The following is a 22,752-nucleotide window of genomic DNA, read 5'->3' as shown; positions in this document are numbered from 1 at the left end:
AGGTCGTGAGTTCGATTCTCAGCGACGCATTGTGTCCTTGAGCAAGACACTTTATTTCACGTTGCTCCAGTCCACTCAGCTGGCAAAGATGAGTTGTACCTGTATTTCAAAGGGCCGGCCATGTCACACTCTGTGTCATGCTGAATCTCCCTGAGAACTACATTAGGGGTACACGTGTCTGTGGAGTGCTCAGCCACTTGCATGTTAATTTCACGATCAAGCTGTTCCGTTGATTGTATCAGCTGGGACCCTCGTCGTCGTAAGCGACGGAGTGCTCTCTCTCTCCTCTGAAAATCATTGAGATATGAGTAGTGACATTGTCATTTCTTCTGTCAATAAATCATTTTCTGGCTTTTACATCTTCAAAGATGTGTGGAATAACAGATCCTTTATTTCAAGAGGAGATAAAGATTAGTAACAAGAAGGGCATCTTGCTATAAGAAAATACTTCTATTATAAATGCATCTAATGATGCTTTTGTTAAAGATAATACCTTTGGTTGTTAATTTATGCTTGTATCTATATGCTTAGTTGTCTATATACTCATTCGCAGTATTATTTGTTGTTTTTTCTTATTATGGTTATTCTTTTTACATGTTCTTTCATGTAATCCCACATTATCATCATCATCATCGTTTAACGTCCGCTTTCCATGCTAGCATGGGTTGGACGATTTGACTGAGGACTGGTGAAACCGGATGGCAACACCAGGCTCCAGTCTGATTTGGCAGAGTTTCTACAGCTGGATGCCCTTCCTAACGCCAACCACTCAGAGAGTGTAGTGGGTGCTTTTACGTGTCACCCGCACGAAAACGGCCACGCTCGAAATGGTGTCTTTTATGTGCCACCCGCACAAGCCAGTCCAGGGGCACTGGCAACGATCTCGCTCGAAAATCCTACAGGAGCCAGTCAGGCGGTACTGGCAACGGCCACGCTCCCTTAGAGGTTAATACAAAGAAGAAAAAAAGAAAACAACTACAAAAACATTATTTTGCTGTTAGGGACACTGTATTTCGTTTTGCAGCCATACCAGCAATTAATATGCACGTACCAGGAATGTGTTTAATATGCAAATTGGTCAATCCAATAATGTTACACCATTAAACTTAGTGGGTATTTAAGCAATGTGTTCATAGATAATGGGTTGGATGTGGTGCTGAAAAAAGAGCAAGAACTCCCGAAATGTGCATATACACCCATTATCTATTTTTCTACCTTCGATCGTATTGTTTATATAGACATATTCATTTACAAAAAGTCGTAACTTTCTGTGTTGGCTCTAAAATTCTAGAGAGAATCTGTAGAGATAAACTTAAAAGTGATTATTATTTTGGTTGTTATTATCATCATTAGAGTCAAGGCAGTTGGCAGAACTGTTTAGAGCCTATAATGTGTTGCAGTATTTAATCTCATCCCTTCAGGTTCTTAATTTAAATCCTGAAAATCTCATCTTTGCCTTTCATCCTAGAAGGTTCAGTGAAACAAGAACCTCTCTTAAATTGAGGACGTCAGAATTATACTTTTCCCTTTAAATTTATCACCACTGTTAAAGTTAGAAATTATTTGTTAGCACTGCACCATTACCAAAGATGGCCTTCAGTTTTGCTTCTGGTATATTCTTGGCACTATATCTAACTTCTACTTAATCACTTGTAACCTTGTTTACACTAGACAAAAGAAGAAAGAACCAAACGGGAATTATTAAAAGAAAAGCGTGATGCTATGATGGCAGTCCGTCTGAAAAAAGTCAAAGATCGTCAAAGAGCTAAACTTGGCTTACCACCCGAAGTAGAGGAGCCAACAACCGGTATGAATTTTTACAAGTTCAATTTCAGATTATGAAAATCAACTTAATTGCAATTGGTTATTTTTGGTAGTAACAGAAACAGTACTCATGCCGAATGATTTGCAGTATTATGCTTATGTTTTGAGTTCAAATCCTGATGCTTTGGTTTCATTTCTAACCCTTCTGGTGTTGGTACAAAAGTACCTGCCATATAAGGTTTAATTCATCATCATCATCATTGTTTTATGTCTGCTTTTCATGCTGGCATGGGTTGGATGGTTTGGCAAGCTGGGAGGCTGCACCAGGCTCCAATCTGATTTGGCAAGGTTTTTACAGCTGGATGCCCTTCCTAATGCCAACCACTCCAAGAGTGTAGTGGGTGCTTTTTACATGCCACCAGCACAGGAGCCAGTCAGGCAGCACTGGCATCAACCACACTCGAATGGTGCTTTTCATATGCCAATCCATTTGTTACATATTTTTGACCTCATGTCAAATTTATAAATCATCATCATCCTTTTACGCTTGTCTTTCCATGCTTATATGGGTTAGATTGATCTTCTCCGGTATATCGTCTCGCTACATGTTGCAGTTGTTCATCTCAGTATTTGGAGGTCAGTCTTCACTGCTTCTTTCTATGCCTTCTTCCATAAGGGTCTACTCAGATTACTAGAAACTTATTCACCCGTCATTTTTCCATACACATCTGTACCAATGCCGTCTTTCTTGAACACTGAAGCCGACTCCTGTTATCCTCAGTTCCTTTGTACTTCATCACTTACACATGCCAACATCCAGCATTCTCATTTCTATCCAGCTTTTTGCACATTCTCCACTTTTTCTACCATGCCCCTTTTTTCTACCATGCAATATCACATATCATAGTCTGCTCTTCACTTAGGGTAAAATCTCTGTTGCCAACAGAATAGCTATGTGAACTTCCAGTCAATCTTTAATTTGACTATACGTTATCACAGTACCCACCATGACTGTTTATTGGGTCACCTAGGTAACTTTTAACTATTTTTAGCAAGCTTTCTGGGGCATCTGAAAGAGATTATTTCATGGATGCTCTTACTGCTAACTAGACTTGTGCATCTGTTACATACAAAATCTGTGCACTCATCATTTACACTAGGTTCACAATACATAATCCTTACCAACTCCTTTCTTGTCTGTCAAGCGTAGTTCCTTCTCAGATGACAGTAAGTTTTGTGTTCTTTTTCTCGATGTGTCTTTTTGTTTTTGTTAGGTTCCAGGCTCTGCTTCCACATTTGGAACTTTTCCTCTAATTTTGGCTATATGAACTAGGTGGTTGGCATACAGGATTTTCCCTGAACAGTTGGTTCTGATCTCCTCTGTTATGGCCTGGAGGACTATAATAAACAGGAGAGAGCTGAGAACTAAGAGTTGATGGACACCTACCTGTACATTAAATCCCTTACTGAACTTGCTATCATCCACTTTGCTGACAGTTCCCTGTAGATAGCTTACACACTTCTCACGACTTTTCATATTTAGTGACCATCAATCCACCCTGTCAGAGGCTTTCTCTATCAATGGATGCTAGGTATAGTAACTTGTTAGCTAAACAATTATCCTGCTGTTGTCTCAGTAAGAAAAGAACATCAGTGGTATTCTCTCCTGGCAAAAACCAGAACTGTATTTCATCAATTTTCTCCTTAATTTTTTGTACTATTACTTTTTCCACCATGTTCATAACTTGGTCCATTAATTTGATGCCCTTGTAGTAGCTAATTTCTAAAGTATCTCTTTTGTCCTTGAATCAGTCGATGTTGCTGCTGCTATGCCAATCATTGGGAGTAGCACTTCCATGTACTCCAATTGACTTACAAGTAGCTGGAGCATCTCTTCACCAGAAAATTTTAGCATCCTGGCAAATATCCCGGATGGTCCTGTTAACTTTCCTGTCTTGATAGCTTTAATAGTCTCTTCATTCATATGGTCCCCACTCTCAATAGCTGGTGCTTTTGAATCTATCTGGGTAGCCCCACACACTCTCCTCATTCAGCAACCTTTTATCGTAGCATTTCTTATCCTTTGATAATAGTTAAGAGGTGCTCCCAGTCACCACCTACTTTATTAACATGTGCAGCACCAAAATGGTATTACACTTTGAGATTTTTCATTAATTGAGACTGTTGTTTCTTTTTTACAGATAGATGCCCTGTCTATTATCAACCACTTTAAGATATAGACTGGGTGCATTTTATTGCGTCACAAGCACTAGAGTGGTTATTTCATCATCATGATCAATGTTAACATCCACTTCCCATGCTGGCATGGGTTGGATGGTTTGACTGAGGTCTGGCAAGCCGGGAGATTGCACCAGGCTCCAATCTGATTTGGCAAGGTTTCTACAATTGGATGCCCTTCTTATTGCCAACCACTCCGAAAGTGTAGTGGGTGTTTTTCTCTGTGCCACTGGCATCAGCCACACTCAAATGGTGTATTTTATGTGCCAGTCAGGTGGCATTGGCCATGCTTAAATGGTGCTTTTTATGTGCCAGTCATGTGGCACTGGCATCAGCCACACTCAAATGATGTTTTTTACGTGCCACTGGCACCCATGTCAGTGACATGTGAAAGTCAGGACTAAAGTGTCTCTGCCAAACACCTAGTTTTTATTCAAAGTCATTTTTCTTTCACATAGAGTAGCTTCTTGGTAGACTGTGGAGTTCATGTGGGTACCCAGAAATATTCATATGGAAATATTTAAACTGATATACTCATGAAAATATTTTGAGATTTATTATAATTTATGAAATAAAGAATGAAAAGAAATTAAATCTAAAGGATTAAAAAAAAATGAAACAAATCAGATATACTTTTATAGTTTTGTTTTAATATAATTTATCTTCAGTTTTAGATGAAAATTTAAAACAAGAAAATGAATCTGAAAAGCAGAAAGAGGAACCTGTAAAGAGAATTGAACCTCTTCCAAAAAATTCATTTCCAGTGAGAGAGTGGGACATTGGAAAAGACAGTAAGGAACTTTTAGTTTATTCACTCAATTTGTTAGTTTAAGAGCTAAACAGCATTCTTTTATGTCTTAACTGAGAATTTGTGTTTTTAAGAATAGTTACCTTCTGTTGTTTCAGTATGACAGTCACGTTTACATTCTTTTAAACACTCCTTTGAGAAAGTAAGTTTAATCACAAACTTAATAAAGATTTATAGAAAATCTATCAATTAGTACAACTAATTGATTACATATATTTAACAAAATATAATGAAGAAAAGTGATTTTTACAAACCATGAATTTAAAGTTTGTATCATTTTCTTTTCTTTTCCATCAGAATTTTTTGAAAGAGAAAAAGAATATTTTAAGCAAAGGCGGGATGAAAGAAATTATGAATTTGCTCCACCACCAGATTGTTACAATAATAATGTTTCTAAAGAAATGAATTTGCCAAAGAGACAATATAAGGATTGCTATGTACCCCAAGAAAGAAAGAAAAGTAAAATGAGCAGAAAGCAAACAGTTAAAATGGATGACAATTGTATGCAGTTAAATCCGATAGATACAGCAAATATTCCACTTCCAGGAGAGACAAGGAAACTAAATTCTGTAGATAATTCATCACTGATTTCATCAGAAAGCAGTTCTCTTCCTAATTCTACTCACCAGGAGCAACAACCAATTTTGAATTCTACTCAGCCATTTTCTCCAATATTTACTGCTCCACCTCAGTATAATACACCAAACCAAAATACATCAAGTGTGCCACTAGAAATGCCTGTAAATTATCCTGCAGTTACATTTCAGAATGATTCAGTAAGTGAAATATTGGTTCAGCAAGATTCATTGCCTAAACAACCTAAACCTACTATTGTAGATACGAGGCTAGTGAAAAACGTAAATTCTTTGAAGAATTACTAATTTCATACTATTCAGAACATTTGATTGGCACCTGTATCTTATTCTTTTAACGATATTAAATAATTAAAACTCATTGGTTTAGTTTGTATTTTAGATATCTCTATCTAGATAAAGCAATTAAAGATAAAATATTAATTTTACAAAGGATAATATAACACTGATGTATAAAGAGAAAATAAATATTTGACATAATATAAATAAGTAAAATTGCATAAACTTAATTTTCCATGTAAAGGTTTTAATACCAAGTGTTTCATTTTCACAATTTATATAGCTAACCCAAACACAGACACAATCACATACATAGTTTTGTTCTCCCACTTGACAGTACAGCTCCCTGAAATAAAAAGAAAATAACAAATTTATTTAAAATAGCAAATAATATAGGTATATCAGAAGTTTAAAGTTTTTTCCAGCTTATCTTGCATTTAAGTTAATCTTCTTATGGACCAGAGAACTATTATAAATAGGAGGGGGCTAAGAATTGAACCTTAATGGACACCTACTTACATACTAAATTCTATGTTGAATTCATTGCCAACTCTCACAAGCTATTCATCTACACCTCTTAACAGTCTCCAAATTACATAATACTCTATGAAAGGTCTTTTCCAGTAAGACAATGTTAAGTATAGTAGCTTACCCTTGGCTAAGGACTTCTTTTGTAATTGCCTCACTAGGAAGAATATATCAGTTGTACTGTCTTGGCACAAACCTGAACGGCATCTTGCTTAAGTTAATCCACTTTCTAATCAGCTGTGCTGCTATATAATTCTATTACCTTTGTAACTGGGTCCATCAGTTTGATGCTTCCATAGTTTCTTGTAATGGTAGTTGATGGTAGACCTATGCTAGTCATTGGATAAGATACTTCTTTACCATTTGACTAGCACTATCTCTACATTACCAGATTTTCGACTTTACTGTGACTATCACTGACAGGGCCTTTATATCCTGTGTTCTCTATATTAAGCAGCCTTTCAAATAACATTTCCAAGTTTCTTTCTCTTCATCATCAGTGAGGATAAATGCACCATAGTCTATCAGATCTGACATCCTGGTTCTTTGAGATCCTACTATATCTTTTTGTGCTCATTATTGACTCAAATCAAATTCCTATATATCAAGCAAGACTGTTTGACTATTACTTAATAATAAAAAGAATTATGATGTCAAACATTTTATTGCTCTCCTCCAGTAAGATTTATAACATTAACATTTTTTAAATGTTGATATATTTAAAATTGATAAATTGCATACAAGCTTCTCATCAACCTCATCAAAGCTCAATTCCCTAGAACTGATGGTACCCTCTGAAAGTCTCTTGATATCCATTTTGTTTCCACCAACCATATAAATACTAAAATTCCAATTCAACTCACTTCCCCTACACAGTTGCCTTAGCTGTAGAGTTTATAAATTACAAAAAAGCTATGAACATTCTCATTCTACCTCATATAAACAAAACTACGACATAACCTGGAGTTATTTTAATATTCTTTTCTTACTTTGATACAAGGCCAGCAATTTTGATTGACATGGAAGACAATTACACTGACCCCCAGTGTTCAACTGACACTTATTTTAATGACCCTGAAAGGATGAAAGGCAAAGTCAACCTCAACGGAATTTGAACTCAGAACATAGATGGACAAATGCTTAGCAGCATTTTGTTTGGTGTGCCATTGATTCTGCCAGCTCACCATCTTGAGTTATTTTAATATTCACACCAGATTATACAAGAAAAGACAATGGTGTGCAATGACTAGGAAAATAAAATAGTTACTCCCATTACATAAAGTCAATGTTTAAAGTACATTAAAATGAATATTAGATTCAAAGTAAAGGTGGTTTTAGGGAAATAAGAATTAAAATTCTCTACACATACCATCTGTGGTGTTATCCCAGAAACATGAGCTTGCTGTATGAAGTCCAGCACCATTCTTCTGCATTATTACACAGGTAACTGAAAACAATATTCCAATTTTGTAAAATATTGATTCATTATTAAAACGATAGAGAGTATTCAAAGAAATAATTATAACAAGTAATAAGACTATAGGGGAAAATAATTCACACTTACCGATATATTTAAAAGGTTTGTTTAATTTTGTGAGTTGACTCAGGCACTGTTCAACAACATTTGATGTCCACTGATTGATTTTATTGTGTTGGTAAGCATTGGAGCCAATAACATTTTCTACAGACTGTAACAAAGAAAAATTCAGTTTAAATTTAAGATGTCAATCCATATCAACAGGGAAAGAAGACAATATCAAAGCATAGTTTATCTGGGACTTAATTACTCCACTAACACATGCTTACAGTTAGTTGTCAAGAGTAGAAACTTCTTTATTCCTAGGTGATTAGTTAAGACAGAGTTCCAGCAACCCTCTTCAAGCACATAGCACCTGAGATGACCTCTATAACCTTCATTCTTTGTTCTTTTTACAACTATCTATCACAAATTTTGAAAATACATAATTGCAAATGTACCTTTCCTCAAGAAAAGTAACATCAGAGACTCTGCCAACTTCTGGTCAAACGCTCATTTCAAATATATCAAAGACGATACAGGTAGTCCTAGAGAATCACCTACCCCATGTCTATACCACACTACAACCAGAATAGTTTCTGCAGAGCTACATTCTTCTGCTTTCTTCTTGTAATTTTTGCCTCTGACCACATCTGATACAAGAAACTTTGGATCTTTTTTAAAACGGGGGCCACATTTTTCATTAACGAAACACTTTGAAACTTGGAACACTGGTAGAATGTGTCATATAAAACATCTTTTTCTCTTAGTCTTCTTTGAAAAAAAAAGAAATCCATAAGTTATTCCATGCTAAAGTTGTCGTATTTCTGTAATTTCAACCAATCACTGACGTCCATTCAGCCGTTATACATTAAGTGCCGACTACATAAACAAACGATTCTGAAACAATTAACCCTAACCCTAACGTTAGGGTTAGGGTTAGGGTTAGGGTTAAAGCAAATTTAAAATGAAAAAAGCAAATAAAACGAAGGTATGGAGATTAAATACGCTTTACATCGCTTAATCAGCCAAAGGAGTAAATATAAACAACTGAATACTTGTCAGTGATTGGTTGAAATTATCGAAATAAGACAATTTTTTACATGAAATAAATTCGAATACAAAAATATTTTTCTTTTCTATAACACAAAATAGATAAGTATACGAAGTTTGAAAGTCTTTCGGTACCAAAAACACTACGTAAAACATTAATGAAAAATGTGGCCCCCGTTTTAAAAAAGATCCGAAACTTTTTAGTTAAGTTTCCTACATATGGCTCAACACATAGTTCATTGTTCCAATGCAGCCTCATTTTATGAAGTGATATAACTCACGGTGGTTATGTCTACAGCAGTTTTTTTTCACCCTTGCCTCTACCCCATACATTCTTAGGAATCTCATACCTCTCTTCACTGTTTTTTAACATTCCATGCAACATGTCATCCACATAGAATACATTCTGACTTACAGAATGTCAAAGACTTTTGCTAGTATTTGAATGTATTTTGTACTACTGTTATCATCAACAATACACCCTACAACCATGATTTATGTATATATGAAGTTACAAGTATATATTATTTGTTAAAATTTGTGTTTCAAAACCTGCTATAACAAGAAATAGCACAAAGATTTTCCGGGCATGACATCCAGTTAATGTACTGTTTAATATATCTATCTACTTTATATATATATATATATATATAAAAGATAATAAGAGTGAAAAAACTACAGAAGGCTTGTGTTAAGTATATATATATATATATATATATATATATGTGTGTGTGTGTGTAATGTAATATAATGTTAAAAATGTTGAAATAAACGGAAATATTTTTATATAAATTGTATATATTAAAGGATTAAAACATCAGAATTTTGACTACTGACCGAGACCTTTGGAAATGTGCTGTGCGTGAGAAGACCCGGCAAGCCAAGTAAGATCGTTGCCAGTGCCCCTGGACTGGCTTGTGCGGGTGGCACATAAAAGACACCATTTCGAGCGTGGCCGTTTTCGTGCAGGTGACACGTAAAAGCACCCACTACACTCTGTGAGTGGTTGGCGTTAGGAAGGGCATCCAGCTGTAGAAACTCTGCCAAATCAGACTGGAGCCTGGTGTTGCCATCCGGTTTCACCAGTCCTCAGTCAAATCGTCCAACCCATGCTGGCATGGAAAGCGGACGTTAAACGATGATGATGATGATGATGATGAATATAACATTATTGTAGTGATTTTCTGGCTTGGACAAACATATAGTTTACTTCTAGTCATGCTGTCATATATATGACCATGCACTTGGGACCACGAAAAATGAGTAACTTTTAGTTTTCATTTATAATGTGCACCCTCAAATCTTAGGTTTAAAAATATAAAAGATTGTATATTATATATGAATAAATAGACACAGGTGTGGCTGTGTGGTAAGAAGATTACTATCCAACCACATTGTTCTGGGTTCAGTCCCAGTGTGACATCTTGGGCAAGGCTGACCAAAACCTTGTGAGTGGATTTAGTAGATGGAAACTGAAAGAAACCTATTGTGTATGTATGTATATATTAATGTGAGTTTAAAGGGATATATTATCAGGCCAGATACTGTAGTAACTCTCAGTTATGTTCCAGGTTATGGCTAACCGCATCGATTACAGCTAGTTGTCACTCACACAGTAAATTTCTCTGAAAGCTAATAACGTGTTCACTTCACTGGATGGTAATATCATCTGGAGTGTATACTAGCAATAATTATGACGATAGAGAATATGGAGACTAGTATATCCTTACAATTTATTTCATTTCACAATGTCATACAACATATTTTTATGGTTATGATGACCACTGCACGAAATATGGGCAGTTGTGCATATGCAGCTTCATTCAGGGTTTTCCAACCAGCTTGGCTCAAAGCAAACTCAATTCAGTTAGTTGTTTATTGATTAGGGTTCAAAAAGAAGTGTGGGGAGATTGTTTTGACTCTGAAATCTGATCTGTTTATAATCTTGTGTGGTTGACCACGGTTTCACACCAGGTGCTGGCTGAAGTCAAGATTCTATCTCATTAGGTCAAAGTTCATTTTACTGTTTTGGTAGGCTTCTTAGTGTATTGTAGTAGATGAATACTTAATAAGCTTACTTTCAAGTATAGTTCCTGTAATGTATTTTATTTTAGGGTTGTTTAGTTCTATGTTATGTTCTTAGTTATTCAGATATTTTCGTGGCTGTCATACAGCATAAAAATATGATCCTCCTGTATTTCCTTCTACCCAAAGCCAGGAACTTCTCAGCACCCAATTGTATGTGTGTGTGTGTATAGCTATGAGCTTGTCTGGATGTATTTCTTAACTTTGTTGAAGCTATGCAGTTGGTTAGAGCTGAAGTATTTTTAGTAAATCCATGATCAAAGATGTTTCTGGCATGTCCATTGCCTCTTTTAATGAGACATAGTGTATCTCAGACTGCATTATCCAATGTGTCCTTCCTTTTTTAAAATGACGGTGTGATTTGAGTGGTGTACAACGGTGATTCAGTTCAAAATAACTTCCAGGGCTGAAAAAGAAGTCAAGACTAAGAGTTCTAATGGTCTTACCTCCTTAATTATGTTAGTAACATCATCAACCACAAATGTGTTCTGAAATATAATAAACATAAATATTTAGATTCAAGTAAACTTATACAGAAGTGAATGAGATTCATTAAAAAATTTTATTTATTACTTAAATATATTTTACATTTGTTTTTATATTGCTAATATATTATTATTATACTATTATTTAGTATGCTCTGCTGGATGTGTAATGTCAGTCTGCATACACAACAAAATGTAAGCACTCTGAGAGTAAAGTTGGACACAAGAAGCATCAGATGTGGTGTGCAAGAGAGATGACTGCACTGGTATGGAAAGCCAGCAGGGAAAGCAGACGTTAAACGATGATGATATATTACTAATATAGAATATACTAATATATCAATATACATCTAAAAATTTGATTGAGCAGAGATTATATTGCTCACTGTAACTACTTATCAGCTCACTGGAATAAATATTGTGGTATAGATTCATTTTTAGTTAAAGTATGTGACAAGGGTAGTAGGAAATTATATCAAAGGGCTAGAACAGGAGCTAGATGACAAGTTTAACTAGAGCAGAAATAAACTAAAAGCAGAAGGCTTGCCAGTGTTCTGCATCATAAAGATCAGAGGTATGAAGAGTGACAGAAATAGTAAAGTAGAGTGTCAGAGAGAATGAAGACATTCTTCAGGAAAACTGCATTCAAGATGGCAGTGATACACTTATCCTCTTTGATACTGAGGGGAAAGAGTTTTGGAAATGTTACAATGAATAGTTGCGGGATATGGAAAATGTATGGGAAAAAGAACCACCTCAACTATACCCAACAGAAAGACCAGCTAAATGCTCAAAATTGCCATTAACCCATTAACATTTAAACCAACCATATCCTGCCACAAATATTCCATCTGTGTTATGTTCAAACTAGCCAGATCCAGCCTCTCACATCTACCCTACAATATCATTCTAAATTAAACAATCACATTATCAAAATCTTGAAGCTCTGAGAGAATGAATGATTAATTCAAAACAATGTGAATAATTAAGCATTATATTTGATAGAGTAATCAGAATGCTAAAGGGTTAAGAAAAATATGGGAAGCAGCAAATTCAATGGAAATAGTTAAGATGCAGAAAATATAGGCAAAGTAAGGCTTAAAGCTAGTCACCGACATAATTAACCAGGTAACAAAAGGAGATATACCAAATGACTAGCATAGCAGTATAATCATCGACTGTTACAAGAGTAAAAGAAGTGTCCCAGAAAGAAGCAACTGCAGAGGTATCAAACTGATGGACCAAGTTATGAAAATAACATAATAGGTCTTGGCACAACTTCTTAGGAAGAGAATCTGCTTACTAACTAAAGTTAGTAAGTAGGAAAGCAGACTGCTGCCATCAGGAGTCATGCTCAATATATATAAAAAGAATAGGTAGAAATTCCACATGGTTTACTCATTGACATAAAATCACAATTACAGTGAATAAAGACTTTGCATGTGGCAAATGTACAGGAGTGGCTAGTATTTAGAACAGCCTGGTGCAGCCCCTGGCCTTATCAGCTCTGGTCAAACTGTGCAACCCATGCTAGGATGGGAAACAGATGTTAAATGATGATAATGATGATGTGCCCAGAATGCCTCCTTCTGTTATCAAGGTGCCTTAATCAGGAGTGCAAGAGGCTGGTCTGAAAACATTATCCAGAATAAGAACGTGGAAAAAAGTTCAGGAAGTTGTTAGTGCACCTGACTGATGAGGCAAAGATGAGCAGCAAGAAAAATATGTATAACAGCACTAGATATAGTGTACAAAAGAGTCAACTGCATTGGTAGATATAATACATTTGGATAAAGAAATGTCAGGAAATCCATATGAAGATGGAGGGAGATATGGGAAGAAGTGGTGAAAGCTAAATGCCAAGCCTTAAGAAGGAGATGACAAAGAAATGGCACAATGCTATTAGAGAGGATACATCCAACCCATGTAAGCATGGAAGAGTGGATGTAAAAGTAATGATAATGATTGTTATTTGCAGTGAACAGTCATGTGGTACAAAACTGCTTACAGTTGATCCTTTCTTGGATTACACAATGAATTTTTTTTTTTTTGTACTTTTTTTCATTACCAAAGGGTTTTGGAATATTTAAACATCAACCCATTAGAAAAGAATTGTCCTCAACTTTAGAAAACAGTCACAATTTAAGAAAAAGAAGAAAAAAAACCTTAGCAAAATGACAATTAAACAAAAGCACCTCCAATAGCAACTTGTCATTTGCCAGAGTTGTGAGCCATAAAGAATAACTATACATGAACCAACTCCAGGCAAAAGAGAAAGCATGGGAAAAGTATGTCACAAAAGAGAGTACCTTCTGGCTGAAGAATTATTCAAAAATGGGTAAGGAGGAAAGCAACATACTTCTGTTTTTCAAAATATGAAGTGGGGTTTCCATATATATTCAAAAACTGAGTCGAAGGGAAGCTAGGCAGATGTGTGGTTGTATGCATTCTACTTTGACAGGTGTTGAGCATATCTAAGTGTGTGTTAGTTATTTAAGACTGAAAATGAGGTGAGAAGAGCAAACATGCTGGCAGTGTGGTGTTGCAATACTAAAGTAGAAGAAATAAAAGAGATCATGACCAGAGAAAATGGTGCTTATGTGAACTTTTTTCCTTTGTGGTACACTTCTCACAGGTTGTGAGTGTAGTAGTGGCCTGTAACAATATGTCACCATGTAGAACCTGCATGACTAGCAATGTCTTGATAATCTCTGAAAACTACAATGTTATTCCAGAGTTATATCCCACAGTGGGAAAACAGATCTGAGAAATACTGAATTAAAAAGTCATATCAAAGAGGCATTAGTAGTAAGGAACTCTGGATGAGCAACTGACCCTATATCATTGCTTTGTATTTTTATTAACTGATTAAATGTCTCTTGCTATGAATGTTGTGGAGACAAAGTAAGCAGCAACACTTCCTACAATTTCCTAGATGCCAAAAGCTAAAACTAAATTCATGGGACAATTCTTCTTCCTTTTCTCTACCATCTGTGAACTCTGATCTAATCTAAACCCCGACACATTCCATGCAACAACCTATTCTGTATCACTTAAAGACACAAATCTCATAACCCATCTCAGTTGTTCAGATTACATGTTTACTGAAACTTCAGCTCCAAAAGATAGGCTCAGTGCTTCTTGCTATTGTTTCCTACGTGTACACACATTTTATAAGAGATCTGCAGTGGTTACTCAACATAAGTTCTCACCCTTCAGAAACCTGGTAAAACGGCTAACGTTCCTGATAACAGTAAAGCTTTTGACTGTATCAGACATGTGGATTTCCTGTCAAAGCTGTCCATTCAGGGACTCCATCCATCTTTTGACTCTTGGGTTGGTGGCTTCTTGTTAGATTGCAATTTTGCAGCCTGTGTTCATAGGCCTCTCTCAACACTCTATGCTATCAACTCTGGTGTGCTTCAGGGTAAGGCTTTTGTCCCCTGAACTCTCTTCCCTCTCTCAATTAACAACTTACTTGCCATCAACTCCAAAAATGTCCACTCCTATGCATATAATACCACCTGTCATTTCTCCTCAACTTCTACTGCCAAAGTGTGATCCACATGCAACCTAGATGTTACCAGGGCACTTGTTGCTCCAGCTGGAGGAATCCGTCTCATAACTGTGCCCAGCATCATTTACTTGGTGGTGGCTTTTGTTTTGAAGATTTGCCTTTCTCATCATGCTAGGCCTGTAAGTTGGTGAAGGTACATTTTTTAGGTACTTAGGTGGTGTTTGGCTCAGAACACCAAGCTGGTCAAATATTGCAAGGTCCAGCTTTATAGTTGTACCAATCTATATTGCTTTGATACTTTTGGATTGGTACTTTTTTTCACTGATAACAAAATGATGAAAGGCAAAGTTGATTTTGGTGAGATTTGATTTCAGAGCACAGAATCAGAACAAATACTGCTCTGATGTCTCTGCTAATCCACTATCTAGACATCTCACTTGAAATCTGCATGATTCTGAAAATACTTCATCCCTTGATAGCTATTAACTATCTACAAAACTGAAGTTCATGATGGGCCATTGCTCCAACATCTAGAATGATGTTGCTGACATACCAGCAAACATACTAGCCTATATGTAAATAAAAATCTCTTGACTAACTGGCATGAAGTCACTCATAGACAGACTCCTATTTCTAGTTTATATATACGTTATCTCCTAATTTTACCTTTTCTACTGTTTCTATAGTCACTGCTGTTCTTTGGAGTAGGTTGGTCTTGTACTGCCTCCATTCAGGCACTCTTAATTTACTTCTATCTTATGACCCCTATTGTGCCCACCATGGCCCAAGTCCTTTTCTGACCACTATTAGCAGACTTTCTTCCTCAAATGCCATGGGTATAGACTCCTTTTTTCAAATCAAACCGATTAAATGAGAACAAGCTACCAGTTATCCAGTAGGTGCTATTTCACCTTAATTGGATTTTTAAGTGTATGATGCAAGCAATTATCTTCCAAACAATCAACAACAGTTACAGTATCTTTACTAGTTCAATGTTTTCTATTAAGCTATTAGCTAATATTTAATGAATTGAACTTAGAATGTTTAAGATCCTGACAAATTTGGAAATAGAAAATTTTTTTCAGTTTTGATGTCATGAATTATATTAGTTTAAGAGTCAAAAAGTTTCCTTCAAGTTTTACAACGATTTATGAACTTGATTGGGGAACACTGACAAAACCCTGAAACTTGTTACCCGCAATTTAAAGGTACCTTCTGTGAACTGGAAAGTATTAGTGACAACACTACAGAAAGAAGAAAAAGGTCATTTAATTTGTACACAGATAAAGACTTTCCACTGCAAAATTTTGTTTAGTTACTGGATTCATTAAATACATTTATAATGATATAGTTATTATCATTCACTTTAAGTGATTATTTTATATACACCAGTAGTCATGCCTTCATCAAAGTATGTCATATTTGTAGTTTTACAATACATAAAAGAACGAAATATACAAAACAGAAGTAACACAATACTCAAGATGTTATAATGGTTTCAAATTCTAGCACAAGGCCAACAATTTTGAAGTGGGAGGAAGTTAGTCTATTACACTGACCCTGGGGCTCAACTGATCCTTATTTTATTGACTCCGAAACAATGAAAAGTAAAGTTGACCTTGGCAGAATTTGAACCCAGAATGTAAAGAGCTGGAAGAAATGCTGCTAAGCATTTTGTCCAGCATGCTAATGATTCTGCTGGCTGGAGACACAAAAACAAATTGCATGACAACTCTGTTCTATGAACAATCTTTCCTAAGTTTGTAGGCAGTACAGGTATCAACAATCTTTTCCATTTCCGAAAGCTTGAAATTGGCATGTATTTTTTTCAATGTTATTCTTATTGTGTATTTCAGTTTACAAATGACAGAGGTTCTTTACTTTATATCCTACTTGAATGTTAGAATCAATCTTGTGTATCAGCTATATTCCTATATAACTATGAAACTGCACAAGTGGTTAGTAATGGGTAATTTATATCAGTTTAGTTATTTTGTTTTGTTATCCTCAGATATATTTTTTTTTACATCATTTTCCCTTATTTGTCTTGATTGACTGGCAATTTGGTAAAGTACTTAATTTGTAGGTCATTTCTTTTTTTATTTTTTTCCAGAATTTCCACAATGGGTACTACTGCTATCTCTGTGCTTTATTTCATGTCATTTCTATTTATAAGCATTCGTCCTTTGTTGTTTAGCTCCAGGTCAGCCCCAATCAAGCAGATTTATGACTGAAGGTAATTCAGCAATGCCCATCTTATTTTATTGTCAAGCATAATGTATCTCATCATCATTTAACATCTGTTTTCCATGTTGGCATGGGTTGGATGGTTTGACATAATCTGACAAGATGCAGGGCTGCATCAAGCTCCAATGTCAGTTTCAGCATGGTTTCTATGGTAGGATTCCCTCCTAATGCAATCACTTTGTAGTATGTACTGGGCACCTTTCCGTGCCGCTGACACTATGCAGTAGAAATAGTAAGGCAGATCTTTCTTAAATAAGGCAAGAAAGATAACCGGTCTCTCAGGAAAAACTGCTGAAATGTTTGAAATATATGGCTAGAAAGGCATGGACTTCTCAACTGCATAGTTAATCAAAAATTACAAGAAGGTATCATTATCATTAACTAATGTAGCAGTATCATTGTCAATTGATACAAAAACAATGGAGATGCACTAGAGAAAGGAAATTACAGAAAAATTAAATTGTTGGGTCACAATATGAAAGTTACAGAAAGAGCTATAGTTCAATTGATTAGGATGTGAAGTAGCCAGAATGAGATGCAGTTCAACTTTTTGCCAGAAAGAAGCACTACTGATGTCATCTTTCTAGAGAAATAACTGTAGGACAAGTACTAAGCTAAGAGTAAGCCACCAATAGCTAGCTTTCACCAAACTGGAGAAGACCTTTGTCAAGGTGCCTCACTGCTAGAAGTACGCAAATAACTGTATAAAGCAAACTATACACAGAGATACAGTCAGCAAGGTGAGAATCAGCAATAAGTATAGTGATGAATTTAGCACGGAGTAGGGGCTCGCTTGGGTTCAGTTTTGAGTAGCCTTTTTATTTATCATAGCCCTCTAAGCCATAACTGAGGAGTTTGAGACCAGTTGTTCATAGGAACTCATATATGCTGATGACCGAGTTCTTATAGTGGAGTCTATAATAGAATTATAAGAAATTTCAGATGTAGAAGCAAAACCTAGATCAAGAGGCCTCAAAGTAAACTTAGCAAAGATCTAAGTTTTAGTAAGTAGGAAAGAAGATAGAACCACACTAATCAGTTTGCAGTAGCATGCTTCGTCTTAGATCTCATAGTTATGTTGGTACTATTTTACTATTACTTATATAATGCCAGACAATTTGCTGGTGACACTATACTGTTGATAAGTTATGTATCTGTACATATTCGGATTTAACTTATACTGGGCAACCAGTATATATGTAGCCAAGTGTTTCTTCAAAATTTACACCTGGCCTTTTCTAGTTTTATATCATACATATTTTGTTTTATCATATTTCAGTTTTATTTGGTTTGTATTTTTGTTAATATTATTTACTAAACTTTGTACAAGGACTACAATGTTTTTGGGTGGGGCTGGGGATTATACTTATTTCATTAATACCAGAAAAAAATATATATATATAAAAAAAAATAGAACTGAATGAGATTTGAACATAAAACATTATGGGATGTAACAAAACACTATAAAGATTTTAGCCCAACATTCAGCTGTTTCTACAACTCATTAAATACTGAACAGTTTTTGTCTTAGTTAATCTGTTTCTGTGTTTTATTTGACTTTTAACCCTTTAGCATTTAAACCGGCCATATCTGGCCTAAATATTCTACTTGTTTTATGTTCAAACTGGTCAGATCTGGCCTCTCACATCTACCTTACAATGTCATTGTGAAAATCAACAACCACATCATTGAAATTTTAATGCTATGAGATAAAACATGCTTAATTCAAATCAATTTCAATAAGTATGTATTACATTTGACAGAGTAACCTGAGCACTAAAGGGTTAAACTATTTATGGTGTTCTCATAAGTTATTTGGGATTTCCTCCACTTTGGGTGAAATAGTTATGTGTCTATAAAGTAATTCAGCCTGCCAATTGGATTATTGATTTTGTAAAGCCTCTAAGTATAATCTATATTACATTCTTCAGAGACAAATTAGGGGTTGCCTTCATAACTCCTAGATATTCAGGTTATTAAATTTTTGTCTTACTTTCTAGATTACCTGATATTTTCTTCCAGAAGTGAGTTATTACTTGTGATGATGTTATTTATTTCATTTTAACAAGAGGAAAAACATGGGAAGTGTAAAATTCATACCTAGTCAAAGAACATTAGTGGGCCTAAGGTACTTCCCTATCTCTTTCTCAGATAGGTACTTCCCCATCTCTTTCCTCAAATTTCACTAAGACTGACTTTCATCATTCCATGTCTCATCATCATCATCATCATTTAACGTCCGCCTTCCACGCTAGCATGGGTTGGACGATTTGACTGAGGACTGGCGAACCAGAAGGCTGCACCAGGTTCCAATCTGATTTGGCAGAGTTTCTACAGCTGGATGCCCTTCCTAATGCCAACCACTCAGAGAGTGTAGTGGGTGCTTTTATGTGCCACTGGCACAAGGGCCAGTCAGGTGGTACTGGGAATGGCCACACTCAAAATGTGTTTCTTTTACATGCCACCTGCACAGGAGCCAGTCCAGCGCCACTGGCAACGACCTCACTCGAATGTTTTTTCACATGCCACCGGCACAAGTACCAGTAAGGTGATGCTAGTAACGATCATGCTCAAATGGTACTATTTACGTGCCAGTGGCACGGAAGCCAGACAGCTGCCCTGGCAATGATCATGCTCGGACAGTACTCTTAGCGCTCCACTGGCACAGGTACCACTCATCAAATTTGGTTCAATCACGATTTCGATTTCACTTGCCCCAACAGGTTTTCACAACCCGAGTTTAGTGTCCAATGAAGGAGAGGTTGGCATGGGTGCTAGTCATCAAATTTGGATCGATTTCATTTGCCTCAACAGGTCTTCGCAAACAGAGTTTAGTGTCCAATGAAGGAAAAGTATGCATAAGTGGGCTGGCTACATCCCTGGCAGAGGCCTTGGATTATGGTCTCACTTGGCTTGCCGGGTCTTCTCACGCACAGCATATTTCCAAAGGTCTCGGTCACAGGTCATTGCCTTGGTGAGGCCTAATGTTCAAAGGTCGTGCTTCACCACCTCATCCCAGGTCTTCCTGGTCTACCTCTTCCATAGGTTCCTTCAACCGCTAGGGTGTGACACTTTTTCACACAGCTATCCTCATCCATTCTCGCCACATGACTATACCAGTGCAATCGTCTCTCTTGCACACCACATCTGATGCTTCTTAGGTTCAACTTTTCTCTCAAGGTACTTACACTCTGTCAAGTATGCACACTGACATTACACATCCATCAGACCATACTGGCTTCATTCCTTGCGAGCTTACACATGTCCTCAGTAGTCATGGCTCATGTTTCACTGCCATGTAGCATGGTTGTCCGTACACATGCGTCATACAGTCTGCCTTTTACTCTGAGCAAGAAGTCCTTTGTCATCAGCAGAGGTAAGAGCTCTCTGAACTTTGCCCAGGCTATTCTTATTCTAGCAGCTACACTTTCAGCACACCCTCCCCTGCTACTAACTTGGTCCCCTAGATAACGGAAGCTATCAACTACTTCTGGTTTTTCTCCCTGGAATGTGGCAGAAGTTGTTTTCTGCTCATTTTCAGTGTTTATTGCTCCTGAACTAATGAATACAAAAGGAATAAATTGATAAGTTAATGATAATGATCTTGAAGACTTTTTGATCTGATTTTCTCTTGGTCAGCTTTTAAACCAGAATTCAATGTCAAAAATAGAAAAGAAAGCAATCATTATCCTTTTGATGTCTATTTTTTCATGACAGCAAATATTATTATTTGTAGCAATTTATTTGTTCAAACTAGTATATTTTCAAAACTTTTAATATCAGTCTACTTTTTCAATCAGCTTCCCACATGAACCAATATTGCACACAGAATAAACCAGTGTTTTGTAGACACAGACTGTGAGGATTGAAAAGGGAACAGACAAATAGCCAGGATTTATAAAATTATGTTGATTTTAACCTTATCCAACACTAAGGCAAAGAATTATATTAGATGCAAATTATGTTTTTGACCACCAGGATGATTCATACACAGCTCATTTCTTTCCACTGCTACATTGTCGCTTGGCCTGCTAGAAATATCAACCAAATCTCCCTGAACTTACATCCCATTGCCTTAACAAAGGGCACATTGGATATGCAGTTCTAGATACACTCTGTTAGAACGTAAGAGAGAGAGTAGTTACCTTTTTTTTTAAAGAGTGGAATACCTTAATTATAGGTTTATTGGATGAGTGTCTAGGCAAACATTTAGTTAGAAATAAGTAAATGTAGCAAGACTTCCTTTTGTACCTTCCCCCCCTCATTTTTTATTATTGCTTACCTACTCCTATTAATCAATCAAATGGTAAATTTACAGTTCCTACATCAATTGAAAAATGAATCCCTAAACTATTTTCCAACGTTCAAATTATAATATACAAAGAACCATCATTCCCTTTCTCTTTCTACACATATCAGAAATAACATTCTGGTATATTGTAAATATAAGTGATAGTATTTTACAACAAATTTTCTCCGTATAAAAGAATTGTGCACAGAGAATGTTGATTAAGATTTAAAACCAGCAATACTATATGTGGCTACGTATGACTGAGTACCTCAGTGAATATAATTCATTTCCAAACAACAATAAAAGAGTCTTCCAGAAATCTCTATTTCTTCTTTTTGTCAAGTTGAAGAGTATTAATATACGAAAACTATACACACACACATATTATATATATATATATATACATATATATATATATATATATATCACAAATAGGTCGTCTCAGATTTGTTGCCTTGCAGCTAATCTAATGATAATCCGGTTATAAAATAACAGTTAATGAGATACCTTAGCAACATACAAAAATGTCATTTCTGATATGTATTAAAAAAAAAAAAAAAAGAACTGGTGTTAACTGTTTGTATAATAATATAATATGAGCGTGGGAAATAGTTAAAGTGGCTTTATTTTTTAGAAATGTCACAGAAGTGAGTGTGTGTGTACATCTGGGTGTGTATATATACGTCATCCTGTGTCCGACAAAGGAAAAGACTTGAGATGATTCTGTTTAACTTCAGTCAAGATATTTAGAACTGAAATAATACATACTTCATACAATAAAATGATGAAATATTAGATTTAATGAGATATAATGATATGTTGTATGACAGAACATTTTTCTTTTCCATAAAAGTTTCGTAATATTTAGTAAGAAATAAGTAAATGTTTTCGTAATACAGTAGAATCTGGAAAGTTGCAGAAAAATTTACTGGTATTGAAAATTTTGGACATCGAAAAATGTCAAAGTGCACAAACAAATGTCGAAGTGATTTTAGTGGTTAAATAAATTACAAGAGACTAAACAGGGGAACTAGAAATAGAAGTCACATCTTGCTCAATTTACATCCTATCCATTTAAAAGGGAGGCTATATGAGGTAATGTAGACCCAGATTTGAAGGTAGGATGGTCACAGCTGGGACGCTTATAATCATCGATTTCCTCATTATAGCTGACCTTACAGCTAAGCAACAAGTGACCAAATGAAATAGTGACTGGGGTAGAAATGACTTACTTCTTCAGAAGCTTGTAAATCGTCCATGTCGTTTTATAAATTCGAATGAAGAGAGAAAAATATTTTGGAGAAAATGAATAACAATTTTTAGGTTGACAACAAACACTCGCAGAGTC

The 22,752-nt window shown here is 35.8% G+C and overlaps 2 protein-coding genes across 2 annotated transcripts in view; one reads left to right on the top strand and one right to left on the bottom strand.

The window, feature by feature from the left end:
* LOC106878695 (coiled-coil domain-containing protein 174) overlaps positions 1–5,764 on the top strand; it is a 22,155-nt gene extending 16,391 nt beyond the window's left edge. Inside the window, exons 9-11 of the mRNA XM_014927985.3 lie at positions 1,672–1,807; positions 4,671–4,793; positions 5,108–5,764. Coding sequence (XP_014783471.2) covers positions 1,672–1,807; positions 4,671–4,793; positions 5,108–5,691 — 843 coding nt within the window. The 3' untranslated portion in view covers positions 5,692–5,764. The remainder of the gene's footprint in view (positions 1–1,671; positions 1,808–4,670; positions 4,794–5,107) is intronic.
* LOC106878696 (dynein light chain Tctex-type 1) lies at positions 4,633–22,752 on the bottom strand. The gene is made up of 5 exons (XM_014927986.3): positions 22,637–22,752; positions 11,311–11,352; positions 7,775–7,898; positions 7,580–7,657; positions 4,633–6,028 (listed from the first exon to the last, which is right to left on the bottom strand). Exons 1-5 carry the CDS (start codon positions 22,661–22,663, stop codon positions 5,958–5,960), a joined length of 342 nt encoding a protein of 113 aa, XP_014783472.1. The 5' UTR covers positions 22,664–22,752; the 3' UTR covers positions 4,633–5,957.

This window comes from Octopus bimaculoides, chromosome 2, assembly GCF_046866305.1.
Source record: "Octopus bimaculoides isolate indiv1 chromosome 2, ASM4686630v1, whole genome shotgun sequence".
NCBI lineage: Eukaryota > Metazoa > Mollusca > Cephalopoda > Octopoda > Octopodidae > Octopus > Octopus bimaculoides.
Note: the sequence above shows the minus strand (reverse complement) of the source record. Positions and strands in the feature narration are given on the sequence as shown.

Coding starts and splice junctions, on each gene's coding strand:
- LOC106878696 (XM_014927986.3), bottom strand. CDS start 22,663: ATGGACGATTTACAAGCTTCTGAAGAA. Junction 7,899..11,310: donor TTACTAACATAATTAAGGAG/GTAAGACCATTA, acceptor TCTTTGTTACAG/TCTGTAGAAAATGTTATTGG. Junction 7,658..7,774: donor CAAACCTTTTAAATATATCG/GTAAGTGTGAAT, acceptor TATTGTTTTCAG/TTACCTGTGTAATAATGCAG.